Source organism: Gavia stellata, chromosome 4 (genome assembly GCF_030936135.1).
Source record: "Gavia stellata isolate bGavSte3 chromosome 4, bGavSte3.hap2, whole genome shotgun sequence".
Classification (NCBI taxonomy): domain Eukaryota; kingdom Metazoa; phylum Chordata; class Aves; order Gaviiformes; family Gaviidae; genus Gavia; species Gavia stellata.
In genome coordinates, this window is record NC_082597.1 from 16,207,292 (window position 1) to 16,226,349 (window position 19,058).

General features: G+C 37.1%; 1 protein-coding gene across 1 annotated transcript in view; it reads right to left on the reverse strand.

Moving 5' to 3' along the window:
• The window catches only part of COG5 (component of oligomeric golgi complex 5), a 193,878-nt gene that overhangs the window by 54,900 nt on the left and 119,920 nt on the right, over nucleotides 1-19,058 (reverse strand). Inside the window, exons 8-10 of the mRNA XM_059816303.1 lie at nucleotides 12,652-12,817; nucleotides 11,457-11,569; nucleotides 11,285-11,362 (exon numbers count right to left, since the gene is read on the reverse strand). Of these exons, the coding sequence (XP_059672286.1) occupies nucleotides 11,285-11,362; nucleotides 11,457-11,569; nucleotides 12,652-12,817 (357 nt within the window). The remainder of the gene's footprint in view (nucleotides 1-11,284; nucleotides 11,363-11,456; nucleotides 11,570-12,651; nucleotides 12,818-19,058) is intronic.

Sequence of the window (19,058 nt, forward strand, 5' to 3'; positions counted from 1 at the left end):
GATTAATAGCACACAAAAGACCATGTAAGAGTTTGTGGCAGGAACTAGAGAATGTTGTTGCCTACGCACACACCAGGGGGTATTTAAGGGGTTGACTGTAGCTACCAAAATGGGAATACAGCAAGGCATTAGCATTAGATACTCCTGCTGGAGTAAAAAGTGCCACATGCAACCATGAGCATCCAGAAACCGTTTATTTATTTTGTTTAAACCTGTAATTTCTTTTGCTTACTCAGTATATTATTTTTTAAGTACTTTTAAGTATCTCACTGCTTATTTTTTAAATAATGTATTCTAATAGAGATTACATCTGTGCCTATAGATCACAATGGAAATTATAATTTAACTATTTAAAATATAATGCGCAATTCCATTTGACAATAATCAATACCAGAAAATAACACAAAAAAGGGAAGCAAAAGGAGTGTTTTTCTCCAGCTTAGCAGGAAATTAAAGGATTGTCCCTCTTCTTGTACTGGACAACTTCTTCAAGGACTTAAGAAGATAGGCAGAATGAAGGTGGAAGAGGAAAGGGCAGTACTGCTTGCCTGAAATGTGCACAGCAAATCTGCTGGCTCATCTTACTGTAATGGAAAGTTTATAAGCCTTCCCCTATGCTTCATATAGCACCGTGAGCAACATCCCACAGTATCAGAAAGTAACTGCTCTTTTGGGCCTTTCACTTTCAGAAAATGTCATCTAGCTAAAATGGCATTCTTGTCATCTTCCCGTCTGTAAAGTGTAAGTAATAAATTTGGTTGTCCTCTATATTTACACCAAATATCCTCACTGGTAGACGATGTATGGGAGCATTGGTACATCCAAATTAGTGATTCAATGTGTAGAAGGGATTCTTTTTGGTGCAAATCTGTCTTGTGTCTATACTTGTCTTGCAGAACACACTGAAGTGTGCTAAGCAGACTAACTTCCACTATTCAAGGAATACACTACCTCATCATTAGCTTAGAAAGAACAACTTCTGCAATTAAATAGCTTTTTGCAGCATATCATCATATTTTTGTAACAGAACCCACAAGGATGTACTAATATTTTTATCAATTAATATTCTGAGACTTTAAATTGGGAATTTTCCATTTCTCTTGCTTCTGAAAGTGAAATAAAATTGAAAGATGTTAAATTACTTACACCCCCTCCAAAATAAAAATGCTTGCTTTGAAATTTAGTCACAAGCAGATTAACATCTTGTGATACAATCCCTTGTAGCAGGAGCAGCTGACAAGATGAGTAATGAACTGCATCCGATTATCTTTTCAGCTCTGTGGCAATCATTTTCCAACAGCTTTCTATTCCATAACCAACAACACTGGAAAAAGGTCACCATTCTGTCATATTTTCCCCCCATCAGTGTATGTGTTTAATAATGCAGGGAACACATAAACCTTTGGAACTTAAGAGGTCTAGTACTGTTATCTGGGACAAAACCATTCCAGGTGCATACCGCATATATAGAAATCCTACATAAAACATCCATATGTAATTTAAATTCTCTCACAATGAAATTATTACACTTTAGCATATAATAGAATGCTATTGTCTCTTTTAATGCAGTATGTCCTTTCTTCAGCAAAAGAACCTTAAATGTAATGTATCTAAATGTATCTAAAACTCTGGACAGGCAAGATTCAGGTTGACATATACATATTTTCCCCATCACAGAATACAACTGAATTAAATCTATGAACATTAATTGCAAGCAACTGTAGGACTACAATGGCAAAACAGGATTTCCCCCCAAAAGCAGATCCATTTAACTCACCATTTTTGAATTGATGGCACTATTTGTTCACAGCTTTATTTTGATCTCGCAGCAGAGAAAATCTGCACATAAATCATACTTTGCACCACTACAAACTGGCTGGGAGTTTAAGATCAGCCACAGCACTGGCTATTTTTTCATAAAAATCTGCTGTGAAAATGCTCCTATACCTAAACTACACTTACACAAACTAATAATCTACCAACCCAAACTGGGAATTAAAAATACTGTTGCTGCTGTGCCCAGTGACCACTTTATTCCTCAGAACTGATACAGCTGAGCAGGCAATCAAACGATTTAGTAGCCCCTATGCAACTTCTTGGGCAATGCAAGACAGCTTAGAACTGTCTTCCTCTTGTCAATTCTTTGCTTTCAGAAACAAAATGAACAACTGCCCAGTAATATAAACTAGGGCAACCCTCTGCCATTCTGACCTGCTGGACAGCTGGCCAAAACCAGGGGAATAGAAAAATGCTTTTGAAAGACATATGGACTATAAGCACTTAGCTACTTATGAAAATGTTATTCCTAGGGAATCCACTTGCATCTGTGTAGAATAAAATAGAAAAACACGACAATCAGATTCCAGTCTGGCCCATCCATTATAATTTTACCCTTTTTCATACTGTTCAAAAATTCGGTACTCAGTCACACATACTATTCACATAGGAATTACTTGCTCATGGAAATTACACACATAAATCAGACAAAATACATCCGGCAGGCTATACCACAAATGGCCATGATTTTTCTCAACCGTAGGGCTCACTTTATTGTGTACATGAACTGGACAAAGATCATTAATGTAAGCCATAATTCAACAAATTTTACCCTCATTAGAATAATAGATGCAGGCAGTCTGTTTGACTTCCATGGTATACCTTACTTACGTGAAATTAAGAACGTGCTTAAGTGCTCTGCTGAATCAGGGCCATAATCAACAATCTGCAAAAAACGTGTTCACCTTGTTTAACTATTTAGTTTCAACTATTACTATAAAGTTACTATTGTCAATACTCTGCACAGACAGCAGTATTGTGCTACTTCCCCACAACAGAAGGGGGTTTAGATAAAACAATTAAGAACGTGTGATAATACTGCATAATGACAGTGCCAAGAGACATCTGGACAGTGCTAGTTCATCTTGCTCTCTGTCCCAACTCAAGAAAGCAAAGTCGAAGACAGGCTTGTGCATTCTAGGTGAAGACAGACTAGCGAACTGTATTTTAAGACACGGTTCCTTAAGCAAATCTTTCTGTTGTTAATAGACTAATAAAATTGAGTCTTTCCCCAATAATACATGCATACTAAGGGTGATAATTTAATATTTTAATGGCAAAAGTTTAACACTTTTGCTAGTCTAGCTAGTCTTTCAGGCAGAGATTTTAAGCTGCAAGTCAACAGAATCATAGAATGGTTGAGGTTGGAAGGGACCTCTGGAGGTCATCTAGTACAATCCCCTGCTTAAGCAGGGCCACCTAGACCAGGTTGCCCAGGTCTTTTTTATACCTCCAAGGATGGAGACTCCACAGTCTCCCTGGGCAATCTGTGCTATTGCTCAGTCACCCTCACAGCAAAACAGTGTTTCCTGATGTTCAGAGGCAACCTCCTGTGTTTCAGTTTGTGCCCATTGCCTCTGGTCCTGTCACTGGGCACCACTGGAAAGAGCCTGGCTCCAGCTTCTTTGCAGCCTCCCTTCAGTTATTTATATACATTGATGAGATTCCCCTGAGCCTTCTCTTCTCCAGCCTGAACAGTCTCAGCTCTCTCAGCCTTTCCTCATAGGAAGGATGCTTCAGTCCCTTCATCTTTGTGGCCTTTCATTGGACTCTCTCCAGCGTGTCCACTTCTCTCTTGTACTGGGGAGCTCGGAACTCAACACAGTACTCCATGTGTGGTCTCACCAGCAATGAATAAAGTGAAGGATCACCTCCTCAATCTGCTGGCAATATACTGCCTAATGCAGCCCAGGATACTGTTCACCTTATTTGCCGCAAGGGCACACTGCTGGCTTATGTTCAGCTTCGTGGCCACCAGTGCCCCCAGGTCTGCCAAGCTGCTTCCAGCTAGGTGGACCCCAGCATGTACCGGTGCCTGAGTTTGTTTCTCTCCAGGTGCAGGACTTTGCAATTCTCCTTGTTGAACTTAATGAGGTTCCTGTCAGCCCACTTCTCCATCCTGCTAATGTCCCTCTGGATGGCAGCACAACGCTCTGGAGCATCAGCCACTCCTCCCACTTTTGTGTCATCAGCAAACTTGCTGAGGGTACACTCTGCCCCATCATCTAGGTCATTAATGAAGGTGTTAAACAGGACAGGACCCCGTATTGACCCCTGGGGTACACCACCAGTTACTGGGCCCCAGCTAGACTTTGCACCACTGATCACCACCCTCTGGGCCTGGCCAGTCAGCTGGGCCATTCATGAGCAACCCTATGTTCATAAAAAGCTGAGTTTCAGAACTTGAAAAAGAGGGCTGTTATAGCACACAGTGCAACTGAGAGAGACTGTAGATTCAACCATCTTCCACAATGACTGGTCATAAGGAAAGGATTCTATTGGTATGGAAAAGATTTTCTTGGTATGGAATGAACAGGGGAAAAAAAACATTTATACTCGCATATTAAAAATTCTTTTTTTCAGTAGTCTTTATATCTTTAGTGCATTGTATTATGGCATGTATGCAGACTTATTAATAGTGTGAAGCAACATTATTACTCAGCTGTATAGATTTGAAATTTAGATTAATGTTGCCTGTTTGTAGGATTACAAGATTATCTTTGATGGAAAAAACTACAGGCTGACAGAATCCACGTGCTTAACCCATTCCCACTTACTCACATGAAAGTGACTTGATTTCACAGTTCAAAAAGTATAACCCATTTTCACTAATAGCTACTAGTAAGTTAATAAACCACTGAACAATAGTGGGCCGAGTACCAGTACCATAAGAGCAATGATGTTTGAAGGTCTGTATTCACTGTTACCCTACAATATTAATGCTGTAGCCTGGAAAACTGATTTAAAGTCTCCTCAAACATAAAAACATAACAGCTTACCTAATTTTTAAAAAACATACCGAACTACTAATTAACTTTGCTCTTACTGAAATGAAATCTCTTAAGCTCTGTTCTTAATATAACTATTTAGTCTCTGACATTAAATCTAAATTCAAGGAATGAGAATGAAAGTACACGCCTTATTCAGTATTAGACAAGAATGCAAGAAGATGCTCAAAAGACATATATTTATTTTTACAAATGTCTCTATTTCCTCTACACTGTAAATTTAGAACTTAATGAGTACAATTTCCCATCTGTGAATTATCATATTTGTGCGTGTCTAAAATAGCTATTCTAACACTCAAATAATAAATCTGACCCACTGATTCTTAACTGGCTCCCACTTCGTGACAATCACTTCCAACTTATTTTTCCCTGTAGAAATTCTGATATTTTGACTAGAATGTGAAAAACATCTTTATTGTGAAGCATCTTTGAAATGTAAAACAATATAGTGAATATTACCATGCAGCTAGTTGCTGCAGGCTCCTGAAATCAGGCTTTGCATACTAATACATACAGTGTTTTCTAACTGTAATCAAAGGCTCCGCCATAAAGAAATACAGGACTTGCGAATGTTGCTCTAAAAACAAAAGACATTTAAAGGACAGCCTAAGTATTTTTTACACCAATAAAGGAACCATGCAAAAAGATTTAACAATTTTGTATGGCAAGATCTTATGGGACAGAAATAAGGAAACCTATTTGCACTATTTCTATAGCAACATAATTGCCAAACGTTAGACTGTGAACAAAAAGCCATCATCCTCAGTAGTGCAATTAATCAGTAAAGAAACAGGCCAATTCCGAGTGTGTTTTCAATAAACCTCTTCCACCTTCTCAAAGTAGTCGAGATTAAATTTCTTAAAAGAACAATGCATTTAAATTTCTAATGTTGTCTACATTATACACTGCAGGTGAACATATGTCAATAAATGACACCATGATTTTAAAAATTACCTTGGTTTTTTTTGTTTGTTTGTTTGTTTGTTTTACTGCAGGGCACAGAATTTCATTACACTGAGTTGATCAGTTTATACCCAAGGTGTAATAGTTTCTAGACTTCCAGCAGTAGTGCTACATTTTAAAAAGGTCTCTTCATGCAGCTGACAAAAGAAACAAAACCTGTTTGTTTTTTTTAAATATAATCTTCTTAACTAGAAAATAAAGTTAAGACTGTGCGTTTTCCCTATTAGAATATTAGAATTCTTAAGTGATTCCTCAGAAAAACTAATTTGTAAGGAACAAAAATACTTAGGTCTTAAACAGTGTCCTATATATTCAAAACTACTTAAAACATTAATTAATCCTCCCATATTCCTGCAAGAGATGCATCAACTGGCAGTAAATGAACTTAGTGTTTCCAAAAGCCAGTAACTACCCAAGGGACCTGACAGCTTTCTTCTATCCAGAGAACTGATTTAGTATGTACAGCATCAATTCAAACGATGCTTTCACCTTGACTACTACATACCCCATCCAAGGATGAAAAAGGGTGGCTCGTTACCACATCCCCTCAGCCCATAGTTGTTCAGGTAAGATTGACAAGAACGATGATAAAAGGTAGCACTTCTGGTAAATGCATTTCTTTTCGAATAGCAAGCTGACTGAAAACCAACTGACTTAATAATTTTCAATCACCGAACTGCAATTTGCACAAATCCCACCAAACCAGAAGTGAAAAAGAATGAAGGTCATTATAACCTACCAATCCACACAACCTCCACACCATCCCTTTTATTTACGGCTGCATATTTCTGTCAGAGAAATGGAATTAACGGAATTTCTACAGAAAACTCAGTGTCATTAGAAAACCATTGCACAGGCTCTGACCCTCCCATTTGAATTAGAACCAAATTACTTTTAGCAGGACTGTCTGGACACACTGATCCATCCAAAACTAGAATCAAGACTTTTAACTGGTAAGACCTTTTTGTTTTTTTAAGAGAGGCCTCAAAAATCTTGCAACTGAATTCAACGGGACTATTTGTAGGTTTGAAATAAAGAGCCATCTTTGGTATTTTGGGGGTCAAAAACCTGCTCATTCACCTGTGTTTAGATCTCCACAAAGTACCTTGTTATTGCTTAAATAATAAACAGAAACCACAGTAGAAATGATGTCCAAGTAATCCAACTCTGCTTCTACAAAAAAATCTGGAAAATAAATCACATACTTGCAATAATAGTTGAAAAACAGATTATTTTCTGAACTCACATAAGGCAGTAATTAGATTATTTTTCAATTTTTTTCCACTTGGGATTATTTTCTAATTGGGTCAACTGAATGTGAATATGTAATGTTAGATGTGAATAATTTCAAAGCAGCAACATTTTTAAACAAGTTTGGATGGGGAGGAGAAATAAGAAGGTGAAATGTAAGTACACTTCGGGTAATAAACTTTTATATTTTCCATTTATTTTCTTTATCTTATGTAATGGTGAGGATATTTCCTTCTGTAGCGTTAACACCTCATATTGCCAGTGTTGACAACTCAGGAAAATAGCCTGCTTACTCACCAAACGCTCATCAGGAGAGGCAATGATAAGAGCCCTCCACAGAGTACATAATAACACTCCCTACAACTCTCAGCTCACTTTTTTACCCAGAGGCTTACGTAAATGACAGGGTTTGCGGTGTGCCTTAGCTGCTAACAAGCGGGACATCAGCAGATGAAAGGCGACAAAGGGCAGATCTGCCCTCTCACAGGGAGTAGTACCCTTCTGCCCAGCAGAGAGACCCCAGCTCACCCTTTCTATCGACCACCCCAAAACCTCCCTACAAAATGATTTGCTGCTTTTAAGGCTGCTTCTCACTTTGCAGAACTATTTGCTGATACCTATGTAGGAGTGAAGGACCCAAAATAGATGAGGATCAGAGATCATTTTCAACTCTTTTACAAGGGGCTTAGAGGGACTCTTATCTCTAATTAGGAAGGTGGCTGTCATAGAAAGATATGTTCTGCTGCGACTTAGACTGAAGTCAATTGTAGTTTAGGTATTACAACAGCTGAGGCAGGATTAGTCACTACACATTGAAAGAGAGAAGGAATAAAGCAGAATAAACTGGAGTAACCTATTAGCTCTCTGAAGGTGAATTAAGCAATTGAAAGAAGTGATATAACCAGTCATTATACAAAAATACAAAAATATCAATTTTACATTATTTAAATCTTATTTGTAATTTTAATTTTTACCCTCAACATTATGAAAACAATAACCCTACCTTTTAAAAAATGTATAAAATTAAATCTCTATTTGCTTTCCCCAAAAGTAGAAATCAGAACTTAATGAATTCTGAATTCTTTTAGCCTTGCTCCTCAACTAAAATCTAGTCATTAAAGGCCTTTTTTCTTAGATAAAACACAAAAATGTCCATTCAGTCTTAAAAGAAATGTGTTTCTCCTTTAAATATCTCATAGATACTTTCTGGAAATTAAATCTGTAATTTTAATATTTACTGATTAATAACGACTCTATAGTTCATTACTAGTATGAAATTTAACAGTTCTTACAGTGTACTATGAGTGTGTGATTTCTTTTCAAAATTGCATTCATTTCACACTGTGGCAAAGGAAAAATACCAAAATCTAGATCTGCACAGGGAAGGAGTGGAAAAAAGTGCAGTTTACATTTAATCTTGAGATTCTTCCATGATACTCATGTAAGCCTGGGTATGTCACTTAACTCTTGGCCACATCTAATGGTGGAAAAATTTGGAAGTGAATTCTGTAAGAGAAACCATAGTGTAGAAAAGACTCAGGTGTTGTCATTGCTCTCCTGCTGAACTTCTGTATTTATAAATTTTACAATTTCTGTGCCCCAGTTTCTCCATCTGTCAGATTTTTGTTTTCTTTCTTTCTTTTTTTTTTTTTAACAATGAGTTTTTGTGAATCCTTTAATTAATTAGTGAGTGTTTTTAAAACTACATTTTTGGATACAACATGATACAACACTACTAAATATTATTATGGTAACAGGTAATTAGAAGACCAGAAAGCACATGTTTGAAATCATAATACAAAATTAGAAAAAATGCAGGCTGTGCTATCTGTGAAGACACAAAAAAATCCTCAATGGAAAAAAAGAGAACCATTAAAAAAAAAAAAAAAGGCAAGTATCTTCCCTGCTATTAAAGGACTTGTGCTTTAAAAAGGCTGGGTCTCCTCCTCTCTTATACTTCCTAGGATGATACTTGCACTGCAGTAATCAAAACAAGGAAGCAGATGGACAGGCAAAGTGGTACTGCAGCTGCTGCAGAAGATGACTATAATAATAATGTTGACATCAGTATCAGTAATTAGTGCACAGACTGTAGAGTGGATGATTCGTTTTCCTATCTTCTGGTGTGGGCATGCTGCCCTAGCAAGTGGGTATCATGTTAGTACCTTTAGCTTGTTTTGTTCATTGGCTCCGTTTATTAATGAAATTGAATACAATACAGAAAATCCAACTTTTCTCCCTTTCCAGAACACTTGCTGAGGAAAGCATGTTGTTTCAGTTTGGATTAATATGAGATGGAATCTTCATTAGTAAATGGCAAAATACCAATTTCTTACTTATATCTATTTTCAAGGTATACAACAATTCATACTCTCCCATACAGCCATCTGTACATACACTCTTGAATTGCAGCAGCATGTCGTACTTGTCTGGTTTTGTCTAAACAACAGCTCTACTGTTTGGTGTGACTTCACCCAGCCGTAGGCTGGTGCCATACCTTTTTCAAGGGACACTAGAACAAATGGTATAACTGCGAGAAGGGCCAAGAAAAACACTGTGCAACAGTGAACCATCTCAGGTAAGAAGAAAGTAAAGCATTGTGCTGGTTTTGGCTGGTTTCGCTTAAACCACGACAAGCATAAGTGCTGTCAGCAGTACCGTGTTATGCTGAGAGAGTTCTGCTAGCATCAGACAAGGACGTAGCACTACTCATTAGCTGCCTCACTGAGAATGACAACTGTCCAGCTTGGTGTTATACTACACCAAAACACCTGTTGAAAAGCAAACTAATTGGAAGAGTGATAACTGTGGAGAAACAAATAGATGGATTTCATTTGGGAAATACAATTTGTCACTTAGATGCAATCCTGCAGTATGAAGTCAAAGGGAAGGAAGGGTAATCGGAGAGATCATGGAACATGCTGAGCATATGACAACCCAAAAGCCTTTTATTTTATTTTCTAATGAGTGTTTCCTTACTCTGCATCTAGCTTCTATTGAGATTCATTTTCCCTGTTCATTTATTCTCCAGGATGATAAAATATTTCCTTTGGCTTCCCTCTATTATCATCTTTGACAACTGGAAAAACTCCTATCCCCTTTTCAAGTGCTGTCCTACGAAAGGGAAGAGTGAAAGTGAGAAGCACAGGCTTGGGGCGGGAGCCACTCATGAACACTGAAAGCTCATTTATCTAAGCTCCCTTTCCACCCAAACTCTTCCTGCGCCTTCCAGAGTTCCTTTTTCTGTCTCTAGGTTTCTATGTTTCTCCATAAACATGGTGATCTACTGAAGGGTTCCACCCAGGCAGCATTAGATATGTTTTGCCAGATCAAACTTTGTAATGAAGTAAATATGCTAAAAAGTTTATAAACTTTTTGAGGTGTTTTGTGTTTGGTTTGTTTGTTGGTATTTTTACAACACAGAAAGAGACACTTGAAGTACTTCATAGAAAAGTGATGTTCCATGCAATGTCTTTTGGAGATGGGCTTAGCAGACAGATAAACTTAAATGCTGTATTTAACCTTCATTATTTGCTTTCACTGTTGAGAAGACCGCATTTACATATGAAGAGTTTCCTGACATATTTCAAAAATTAAATTAATGTAAATTAAAAATCCAGCTATATACTTGGAAAAGGAGATGTCTGCATAAACACATCTTTTGTTTTTGTTTCTTTTCATCTACTAAGGTAGATGAGATAGCTTCAGTAATTCTATTCCTAACACTGAAGAAGATCATTAATCAAATTATTCCAAATATTAATAGAAAACAATGCAACTGAATGGAAAAGAATAGGTATTCAAAAGAACAGCCATGATTATTTTTCAAGGAAGAAATTGCCAAGAAGCAGAGAAACAGATGGCTGAAAGTGTTAGATGAAGACACATTTTCCTATGCAAACTAACAGACTTAATTAATTACTCAAATCACATGGTATTTTATAGAATGACATTAATGATCAGTAATAAAAACTGACAGTGGTGCCTTATCAGCTCCCTTTAAAGAAAACAAAGGAAATTACTACAAAAAGAACATGTTTATACCCTACAGATGTAACCCAGAGACCATAAACGTAGCTTTCAATGTTAGTTTGACTTTCAACACTTTCCCATTAATTTAATTACAAAATTTTTATGGAACTGTAGAATTGTAAACAAAAGCATTCCCTCATCACATTTTCCTTAACAGAATTAGTAAAACATATTCAGCTAAATTAAAACTTTACCTTAACTATTTCCTCTATGAAGCAGACATGTGACACTGGATCTCTTTTCTTTGTCAATACTTTCTGCAAATGCTGCACCTGTAAGAAAGAATTCATTGAGATGAAAAATGACATCTAATATCTTATATGCAAAATGGCATGACTAGACAAACAGGAATTAGCTGCTGAGTACCTGTCCGCAAGCAGCACAGATTTGATCCATGAGTTTCTCCATGTTTGTCCAGAGGGCTGCTCGAAAAGCTGCTGTGTTCCCAGGTGTTGGCATAGCAGCTCTACCAGGGCCACCTAAATGTTTTTTAAAACATACAGGAGCACATTTCAGCTTTCACATGTGAAAATTAAAATATTAGAAATATAGATCTCTATGCACTCTGACATAAGAATTTTTAAAAAAAAAAAATCAAAGCAGACTAAAATAGCTTCATAACAGAGCTTTGTGAATGGCCTCAGTTGTCTCAACTGAGAAGTCAACTGAACTGGGAAGTTCAGTGGGGATACTTCAATGTTCATCACTGTTACCTGCTTTACCAATTCAGACCTCCACAGAAACACCAAGGTAATGCCAATGAGCACTGATGTAATAGCGAAGTGAAATGGCACAGACAGTAGCTGTGAAAAATACAGGTATTACCAGCTCAGGACTTAAATGCATAGGCAAAATGACAAAAAAAGTGATATTCCAGCTGAAGGGCATGCAGCTTCTAAACCACCACTTTCCTTGAGAGGGGCTTTATTTCTTTATTATGTTAGTGATTATGGTTTTGGACCCCCAAATTGCTGCAAACTTTTTTTTTTTAAAGTTTTAAATGTTCATATTACCAAATTCAAATTTGCCTGCCTGCCTGCCCAGTTCCTCAGTATTCTTTGGTATCTGAGCTAACACGTGGGAACTAAATGTTTAATAGTGCAACAATCCTTCATATCTAATGTACTGCTTTGAAACTATTTCCATCTGACAAAAGCATCACAATGTAGTTTCAGGCTTGTTCCATTGCTTGCAAATAATTTCTACTTGTGATCCTCCAACCAACAAAGAAAGCAGAACTTGGATTCATCTTTCCATGACAAACTGCTAAGAAAATGCTGCAAAGTTTTAACCTAATGAGGACAATTTTCTGGGCAATTCAAGAAAAAGAGAGGGGTGGGGAATAAAGGAAAACTTCTGAGCCCAATAACAACAGACAGACCCAATTTTCCTTTGTACTAGATGATTTCTGAGACATGCCTACTCCCATCCTCTACTGGTTAAAGCAAGGAGGGAAACGTTCCTGTAACAGGCTGGTATGTGAGAGTTTCTTCCATCTGACAACATACTGTAATTCCATCAAAAAAATCAGTTATCATTCTCTGTAAAACAAGTATCATACCTCGTGTAACAGTTTGAGATGGTTGGGTCAACACTTTGATATCCAAAGCATTTTTTATGTTCTCCTCCAGAACTGTGCAGTATCCGTCCACCACATTAGCAATGGTATCCTTCAAAGTCCCAAGGTTATGGAAAACCTGAAGAGCAGTTCCCACTTGAGTAGGATTCTAGAGAAAGAAGATTTTCAAAAATAATTATCATCTTCAACTGTACTATAGGGTTTTTTTTATCCATGATGAGGCATCGTTTTATTGGGCAAGTTCATCTTCAAGTTCAGTCTGCTAATTCATTTCATTTAATATTAAATAACTGTCATCCTTACTGCATAACAGACAACAGAGGGTAAAGGACAGGATAGATTTCCTCTGATTGCTTAGCAATGCTTTGCTTAGCTTCCTTTGGTGCTATTCTGTGAATAAGAAGAACAGAAAAAAAGGAACTGGAAGCACTGCTGGCAATATCTAACCTGGGGTGCGTTACTAATGATTGATCCAATAATTCTGAGGTTAGTTACAGTACAGCTATATTCAGCTATGGTGTAGCTAGTAATACTGTTTTAACACATGGTATCTGTTACAGTACTGTCATTTAAGTGCCAAACGGTTAATTAAATGTGATACAGGCTTAAAAAAAAATACTAAGGACAAGCAGAGGCAAGCAGGTCAAGCCCCTACTACTGACTACTGCAGAATTTAAGCTTGTATTTCTACATTTCTATTTCCAATGCTGACAATAACTTCATCTTCCTCACAGCAGAATTAAGAGTGCAAAGCAAAACAGTGATCATTTCCAAAGCCAGCAAAAAAAAAAAAAAGCTCAAGTGTCTCTGCATTTTTCAGAGCTTTTCTGAAATACAGGAGAATGAAAACTATCCAAAAACTATTCAGGTCTGTTGTTTAAGAGACTTTTGATTAAGACTAAATCTGATGATAATTCCACTGAGCAACACTAAACACTGGCATGGGTGCTATTTAGCAAGAGAAAAGCCTCGAATTATTGCCTTTGGAAACTAAGCACTGTCATCCATACACTGAATACTGCTTTTTTATTTAGCATTCACAAGCAATTAGTGGAGGGGGCGGTCAGTTATCATACACACACTAGAGATGCAGTCTTCTGTCATTTTTCTTAGTGACTTCTGCCAGCAGTAAAGAACATGGTCTGACAGAAATCCTGGCACCCAGACTGGACAGAAGCATCTGAGACCACAGGCACATCCCCCTAGAAACCTCACTTCGACTCTCCTCTGGCAGTGAGACCTTACACCATTGCACTCTTCCTGCTGGTGGCTGCAACAGTAGTAGCCGCTAACATTAAACAGGTCTACTGCAAGACCAATGCAACTCTGCTTCAACTTCCCCAGGTCACAGTTTTCTTAGCCAGACATTCTCGAGTTAAAGAAAGCAGGTGTGCTCATCTGCCTCTCAGGTGTGGAGAACTTGCACTGATATCACAGCAGTAAAGCTACGATGCGGCTGCTGTGCTGAGGATCCACTTGCTGGTACATCGCCCTACTGCAACAGGTTTTATGATCCATTGATGAACAGTGCATTCTCCTCAAACCTAACGTTTTGGAGGTCACAGCATTATAACTACACATACATGTCACTCTTTCTAGGGTTTCTGCAAAGATCAGAACCATAGTTGAAGCAAAAAAGCCAGATCCCATGTCCTTCCCCAACTCCAATGAGGAGTTTCCAGGTTTCATGGAAAGCGAAGGAATATTAGGCATGCATTATGGTTTGCGGACCTTATACTAACTGTACCAGTTTCTTTTTCCAAACACTGTGGGAGTTAATGAGCATTCCCAGCATAGTATTATGGGTCTGGGACTTGTAGGTTTAGTTTTTTGACAACTGAGTATGCTGTAAAATTTCTAAGCACCCTGTGGGTGTGCTTGTGGAGGTGGGAAAGTAAGCCATAAAGACTGGAAGATTAATGGGATGTCAGAAAATGAAGAGTAGTATAATGCAAGGAGGGAATCTGGGGACAGAATGAACAAGAGAAAGAAAATATAAATGGGCAGAGGATGAGGAACAGAATGAAAAGAAGCTGGAAGGAAGAAAGAGATTGAAACTGAAAGAAGGAAAGCAAAGATAGAGAAGACTCACCTCATTTACTAGTCTTTCCTGTTGAAATTGTTCTATTTCTTGTAGAATACTTACACAATTATAAAATCAGGCAGCAAGTCAGTAATATAAAATCAATACCTTACTACTATAGTAAGAGCACTCAACCAGGTTTCAGTCAGACTGTAGTAAATGTTCATATATTAACTATCAAAAAGATAGAACAGCATCAAAAGGTGAGCAGGGCACTATCCAGCCTTGAATAACCGACGGTCAGATACTTACTATCCTGACAAACAGGCAGTATAGGCACAAATAATTTCAGGAAAAAGATTAATCTCAGAGCTCCCACATCATAGTTTAGCAAACTAACTCTGCAGCTACTGGTCAAGAAAGACACAAAAATGTGCTCCAACAGAGCCTGAGCTATGTTTCAAAAGAACTGTTTTTAGCCAAATGTTGTCAAACAATTCATTCTGAAGTCAGCAATGGTTAGGGAATAACTAAAACACATCATTGTGGAAACCTGCTATTCACTCAAAGTATCTTCCAAATCTAGTGCCAAAGTTAAAATCAGAATAGAACAAAGATTATGCAGGTGGCCTATTTCTTACTTGCTTTAAATTGTGGACATGGCCACTGACAGAGGGCTTGTAGCTCATGGATTCATCTTGTATAACAGGAATTAGATATATTAAACCCCTGACAATGTACAATAAACTATCTTTTTTGTTTGTTTCAAATATATTATTCTTCTCTCCTCAAAAAGAAGTTTGTGTTTTATATGCCCCAGACAGCCTATATAAAGTCCATTGTTGGTTTATCACTAATCCTAAGAGAATCACATTTTTTATGCACAGCTAGTTTCTAGGTTTAGACAATACGTTAAAAAAAAAATGGAGTATCTCTTGACACAAAAATTATTGTGTGGAAAGAAAATGTTGGAAAGGAGGAAGAAAATAAATGATTGTACTTTCAGGCTTGCATACACATCTCAAAATTAGACTGTTTATCATTAATACACACTGGACAAAAATTTGAGAATCAGTATTGCAGAATTTGCCACCACCAACAGACTTTATTTATAAGAATCTGCCCCAATATTTTTGTTCTATTTGAGAAAGCTTAAAGCTAAACATTTCTGAGATTCAAAAGATTGCCACAATTTTTATCAAATGGAAAGCACGCATTCAAATTTAAAAAAACCCTGACTACAGAAGTGATTTATAAGAGACAATGGAATCACATCAGAGAATAATATTCAAAACAGCTATCCAGCAGGACCAATAGGGAAAATAATATAACTATTTTTGAGATGGAATTTAATGAGTTTATTAACAGTATTTTATAATCAAGTTGTCTGGCACTGCAGGCAACTATACTTAGCAATTTGTAAGTGTTCTCCTTAGAATCTCTGTCTATAATATCCTATGTTCCTTTTTGTTTTAAGTGTCTTATTTTGTAAATGAAGGCTCAGAAGTAGTGGTTTTTACCAAATAACAAAGCAGGCTGGTTTTACTATGTAAAAATGTATGGGCAGTTAGAAGAACAGCAAGACACAATACTGCTTCTCACAAGGTATTGTTCTACAGGAAAATATCCTTTTACGCCATAAATTAGCATCCTAAATATATTTGTACATATGCCATAAACTTTAAGTTACGGCAATCAAGAGAGTAGGGGGCAAAGAAAAATAGTACAGTAATTACTAATATGTTAGCAGTACAGTATAATCTAATGTGCATAAACACAACCATACACAAGTGAAATAAAACCATGACCCCACAAACTGTAGGCCTACAACACTACCTACTCAAAGATCAACTGCAGTGATCTTCAGACTGCAAGAATTATAATGAAGCAGGGAGCTAAGAAGAGATGGAGTTAAGTCCACCAATAATACCCTTCTCCATTCAAAGCACTCCTCCATCTGGCATGTCACAACATAATATGTTACAGATATATGGAAACTAAATTCCACAAATATAAAAGCTTAGGAAGACTCGGTGAATCACCAGTTCAACATATGGAAAAAAAAAAAAATCAACTTGCTCAAAAGCAAGTTCTATCATGAAAGTAACTCTCACAAATTTTTAAAAACATCAAAGTTTCTCAGCATCCATCAGACAATGCATTAAATGACTTGGTCAGAAGGATGGTATTAGCCACCACTTGAAAAAAGGCCTGGATTTTTCAATTTATGTTTTAGTAAAACATAAAGATACTCATTCAGCAGCAACTATGAAGAGATGTTCGTACCAAACGCATTTGCTCATTTTCTACATCATTGAGAACTGTTCATTTTACTAACATCATGTAGACCATCACAGACAAGAAGAAAAATAAGTGACACGCAGTCATTAAGTATGAATGTTTTTTTCACAATTATATCATGTGGTTGTTTTCAAGAGTGGGCAACTAGACTCAATAACCCAGAAGATGCTGACAGCATCTTCTGTTCAGCATGACATTTACTGTCATTCTGCAGAGCAGAATCCCATTTGGTCACTTCCTTTCCCACAAAGATAATAACCCTGTGAAGACTAGATAGAAATGTCATTAGAGACTTAAATAAATACATATCACATTTCTAATTTGAAAATATCTCCTAGGATGGAACAAGTAATTTTTTTTCTGTCAACTGCCAACACTGCAACTATTTTATAATGTCCAACATTATAGTCTTTTATTTTATGATTGCCACTGCTGTTATCAGAACGATCTTCTGAAAGCATGGCTAAATAAAGAGCAATATTCTTTTTCATCATTAGAAACGCAGCTTGGATGAGCAAGCCTGCTCCTCACAAGGGATTGTGGTGATGACACTGAGCTAATTTGGGGACAGGAAGATTCCTAGCATAAGGCTGAACCAAAAATAAGAAACCTGGATGACAGGCAAAACTAATTGGCTCAAGTGCTACAAACACAGCTTCCAAACTCACACTCTAATTTCTCAGGGTATGGGATTCACCATGTGGACCTTTCTTCTCCAACCAGTGCTATCATAGGTAACTCCACATCATTATTTCTTTATCCAGTGCAAATCTGTCCATATGACCCCAAGCTGCAGGGTTTTCACCTATGTGGAAACTTCCTTGAGAACTTCCTTCTCAAATGAAGATAAGTTAATTGCCCAAAATATTTATGGTCCAATACTACCTGTGACAACTATAACTACTTTCATAAAGAAGTAGTATTAGAAACTAATTAATTGCTAACTGTCATGTAGTTAAATTTCACAAGTGCCTGCACCACAAAATCAAAACAGCTCTTCGAGGAAATGTTCTTTCACAAGACAGTTTGGAAGCACCACATTTGGAGAAGTCAAACTTGGACTAGTCCCACACTTAGAAATGATGTTCCATACCTACTAATGTACACATGAACATTTCTGTTTTGCTCACCAAAATCAGAACAGCAACTCTGACTGAAAATCTTTATCATTCTGCAGAGAACAGATGACCCTGTTTAGGAAAGGCTGTGGCAGGAACACAACAGAAAGTTTTATATATATATATATATATATATGTACATATACATATTACTCAACAGCTGTGATTTCAGTATGCTGCCACATCCTTACCTCTTATCTGGTAAAACGTTTACCATATCCCATACAAAAGGACTAAAAGCATAACACAGTACAAAAAGAATTACATATGTTGCTTAGCTGAAGGAAGATCCATAATTACTAATTAGTCCAGGTGTCACTTCAACAGAGTGGCCAGACAATGTGGCAAGCAACAAATACCATGAACAAGATTTTTTACAAAAACACAACATTCCATACCCATCAAGAAATATTCAACATTAAAATACAATAACCTTAGAACAGGACACACATTGAAATAACCAAACTTGCAAGCTAACATATATTCTCTGACAGGGAGTACAACAGGTTATTGCAGTCCTTTCAGAGTAAATGCAAAAACAGTTTCCAGAATGGTATTTCTGAATATCTTTCACTAGCACTTAGTATTAAATAATTTCATTTGGTAGTAGATTTACTATATTGGGAACTATTTAGTTACTTTTCTACGTTTACTTCACACAGCTCATTTTGTTTGTGTGAGGTAGCAGTTGCTATTTCCGACACAGTACAGCTTTACAAGGTCAGATAATAATCCAAAAAAAGATCCCTTTGTGGGGCTGAAAACCCACAGTCAGATCTTCATTTACAGTATTTACTCCTTCTCCCCTCTTGCTGTCATTAAAACACACGGCCTCATTCAAATAATTTTCCCATAAATAACATTACTACCCCTAATGACAAGTACTACTACTTGAAGACCAAGTGACTGAGGAACTGTTTGTAAGCACTTGCAGCTACCAATTACAA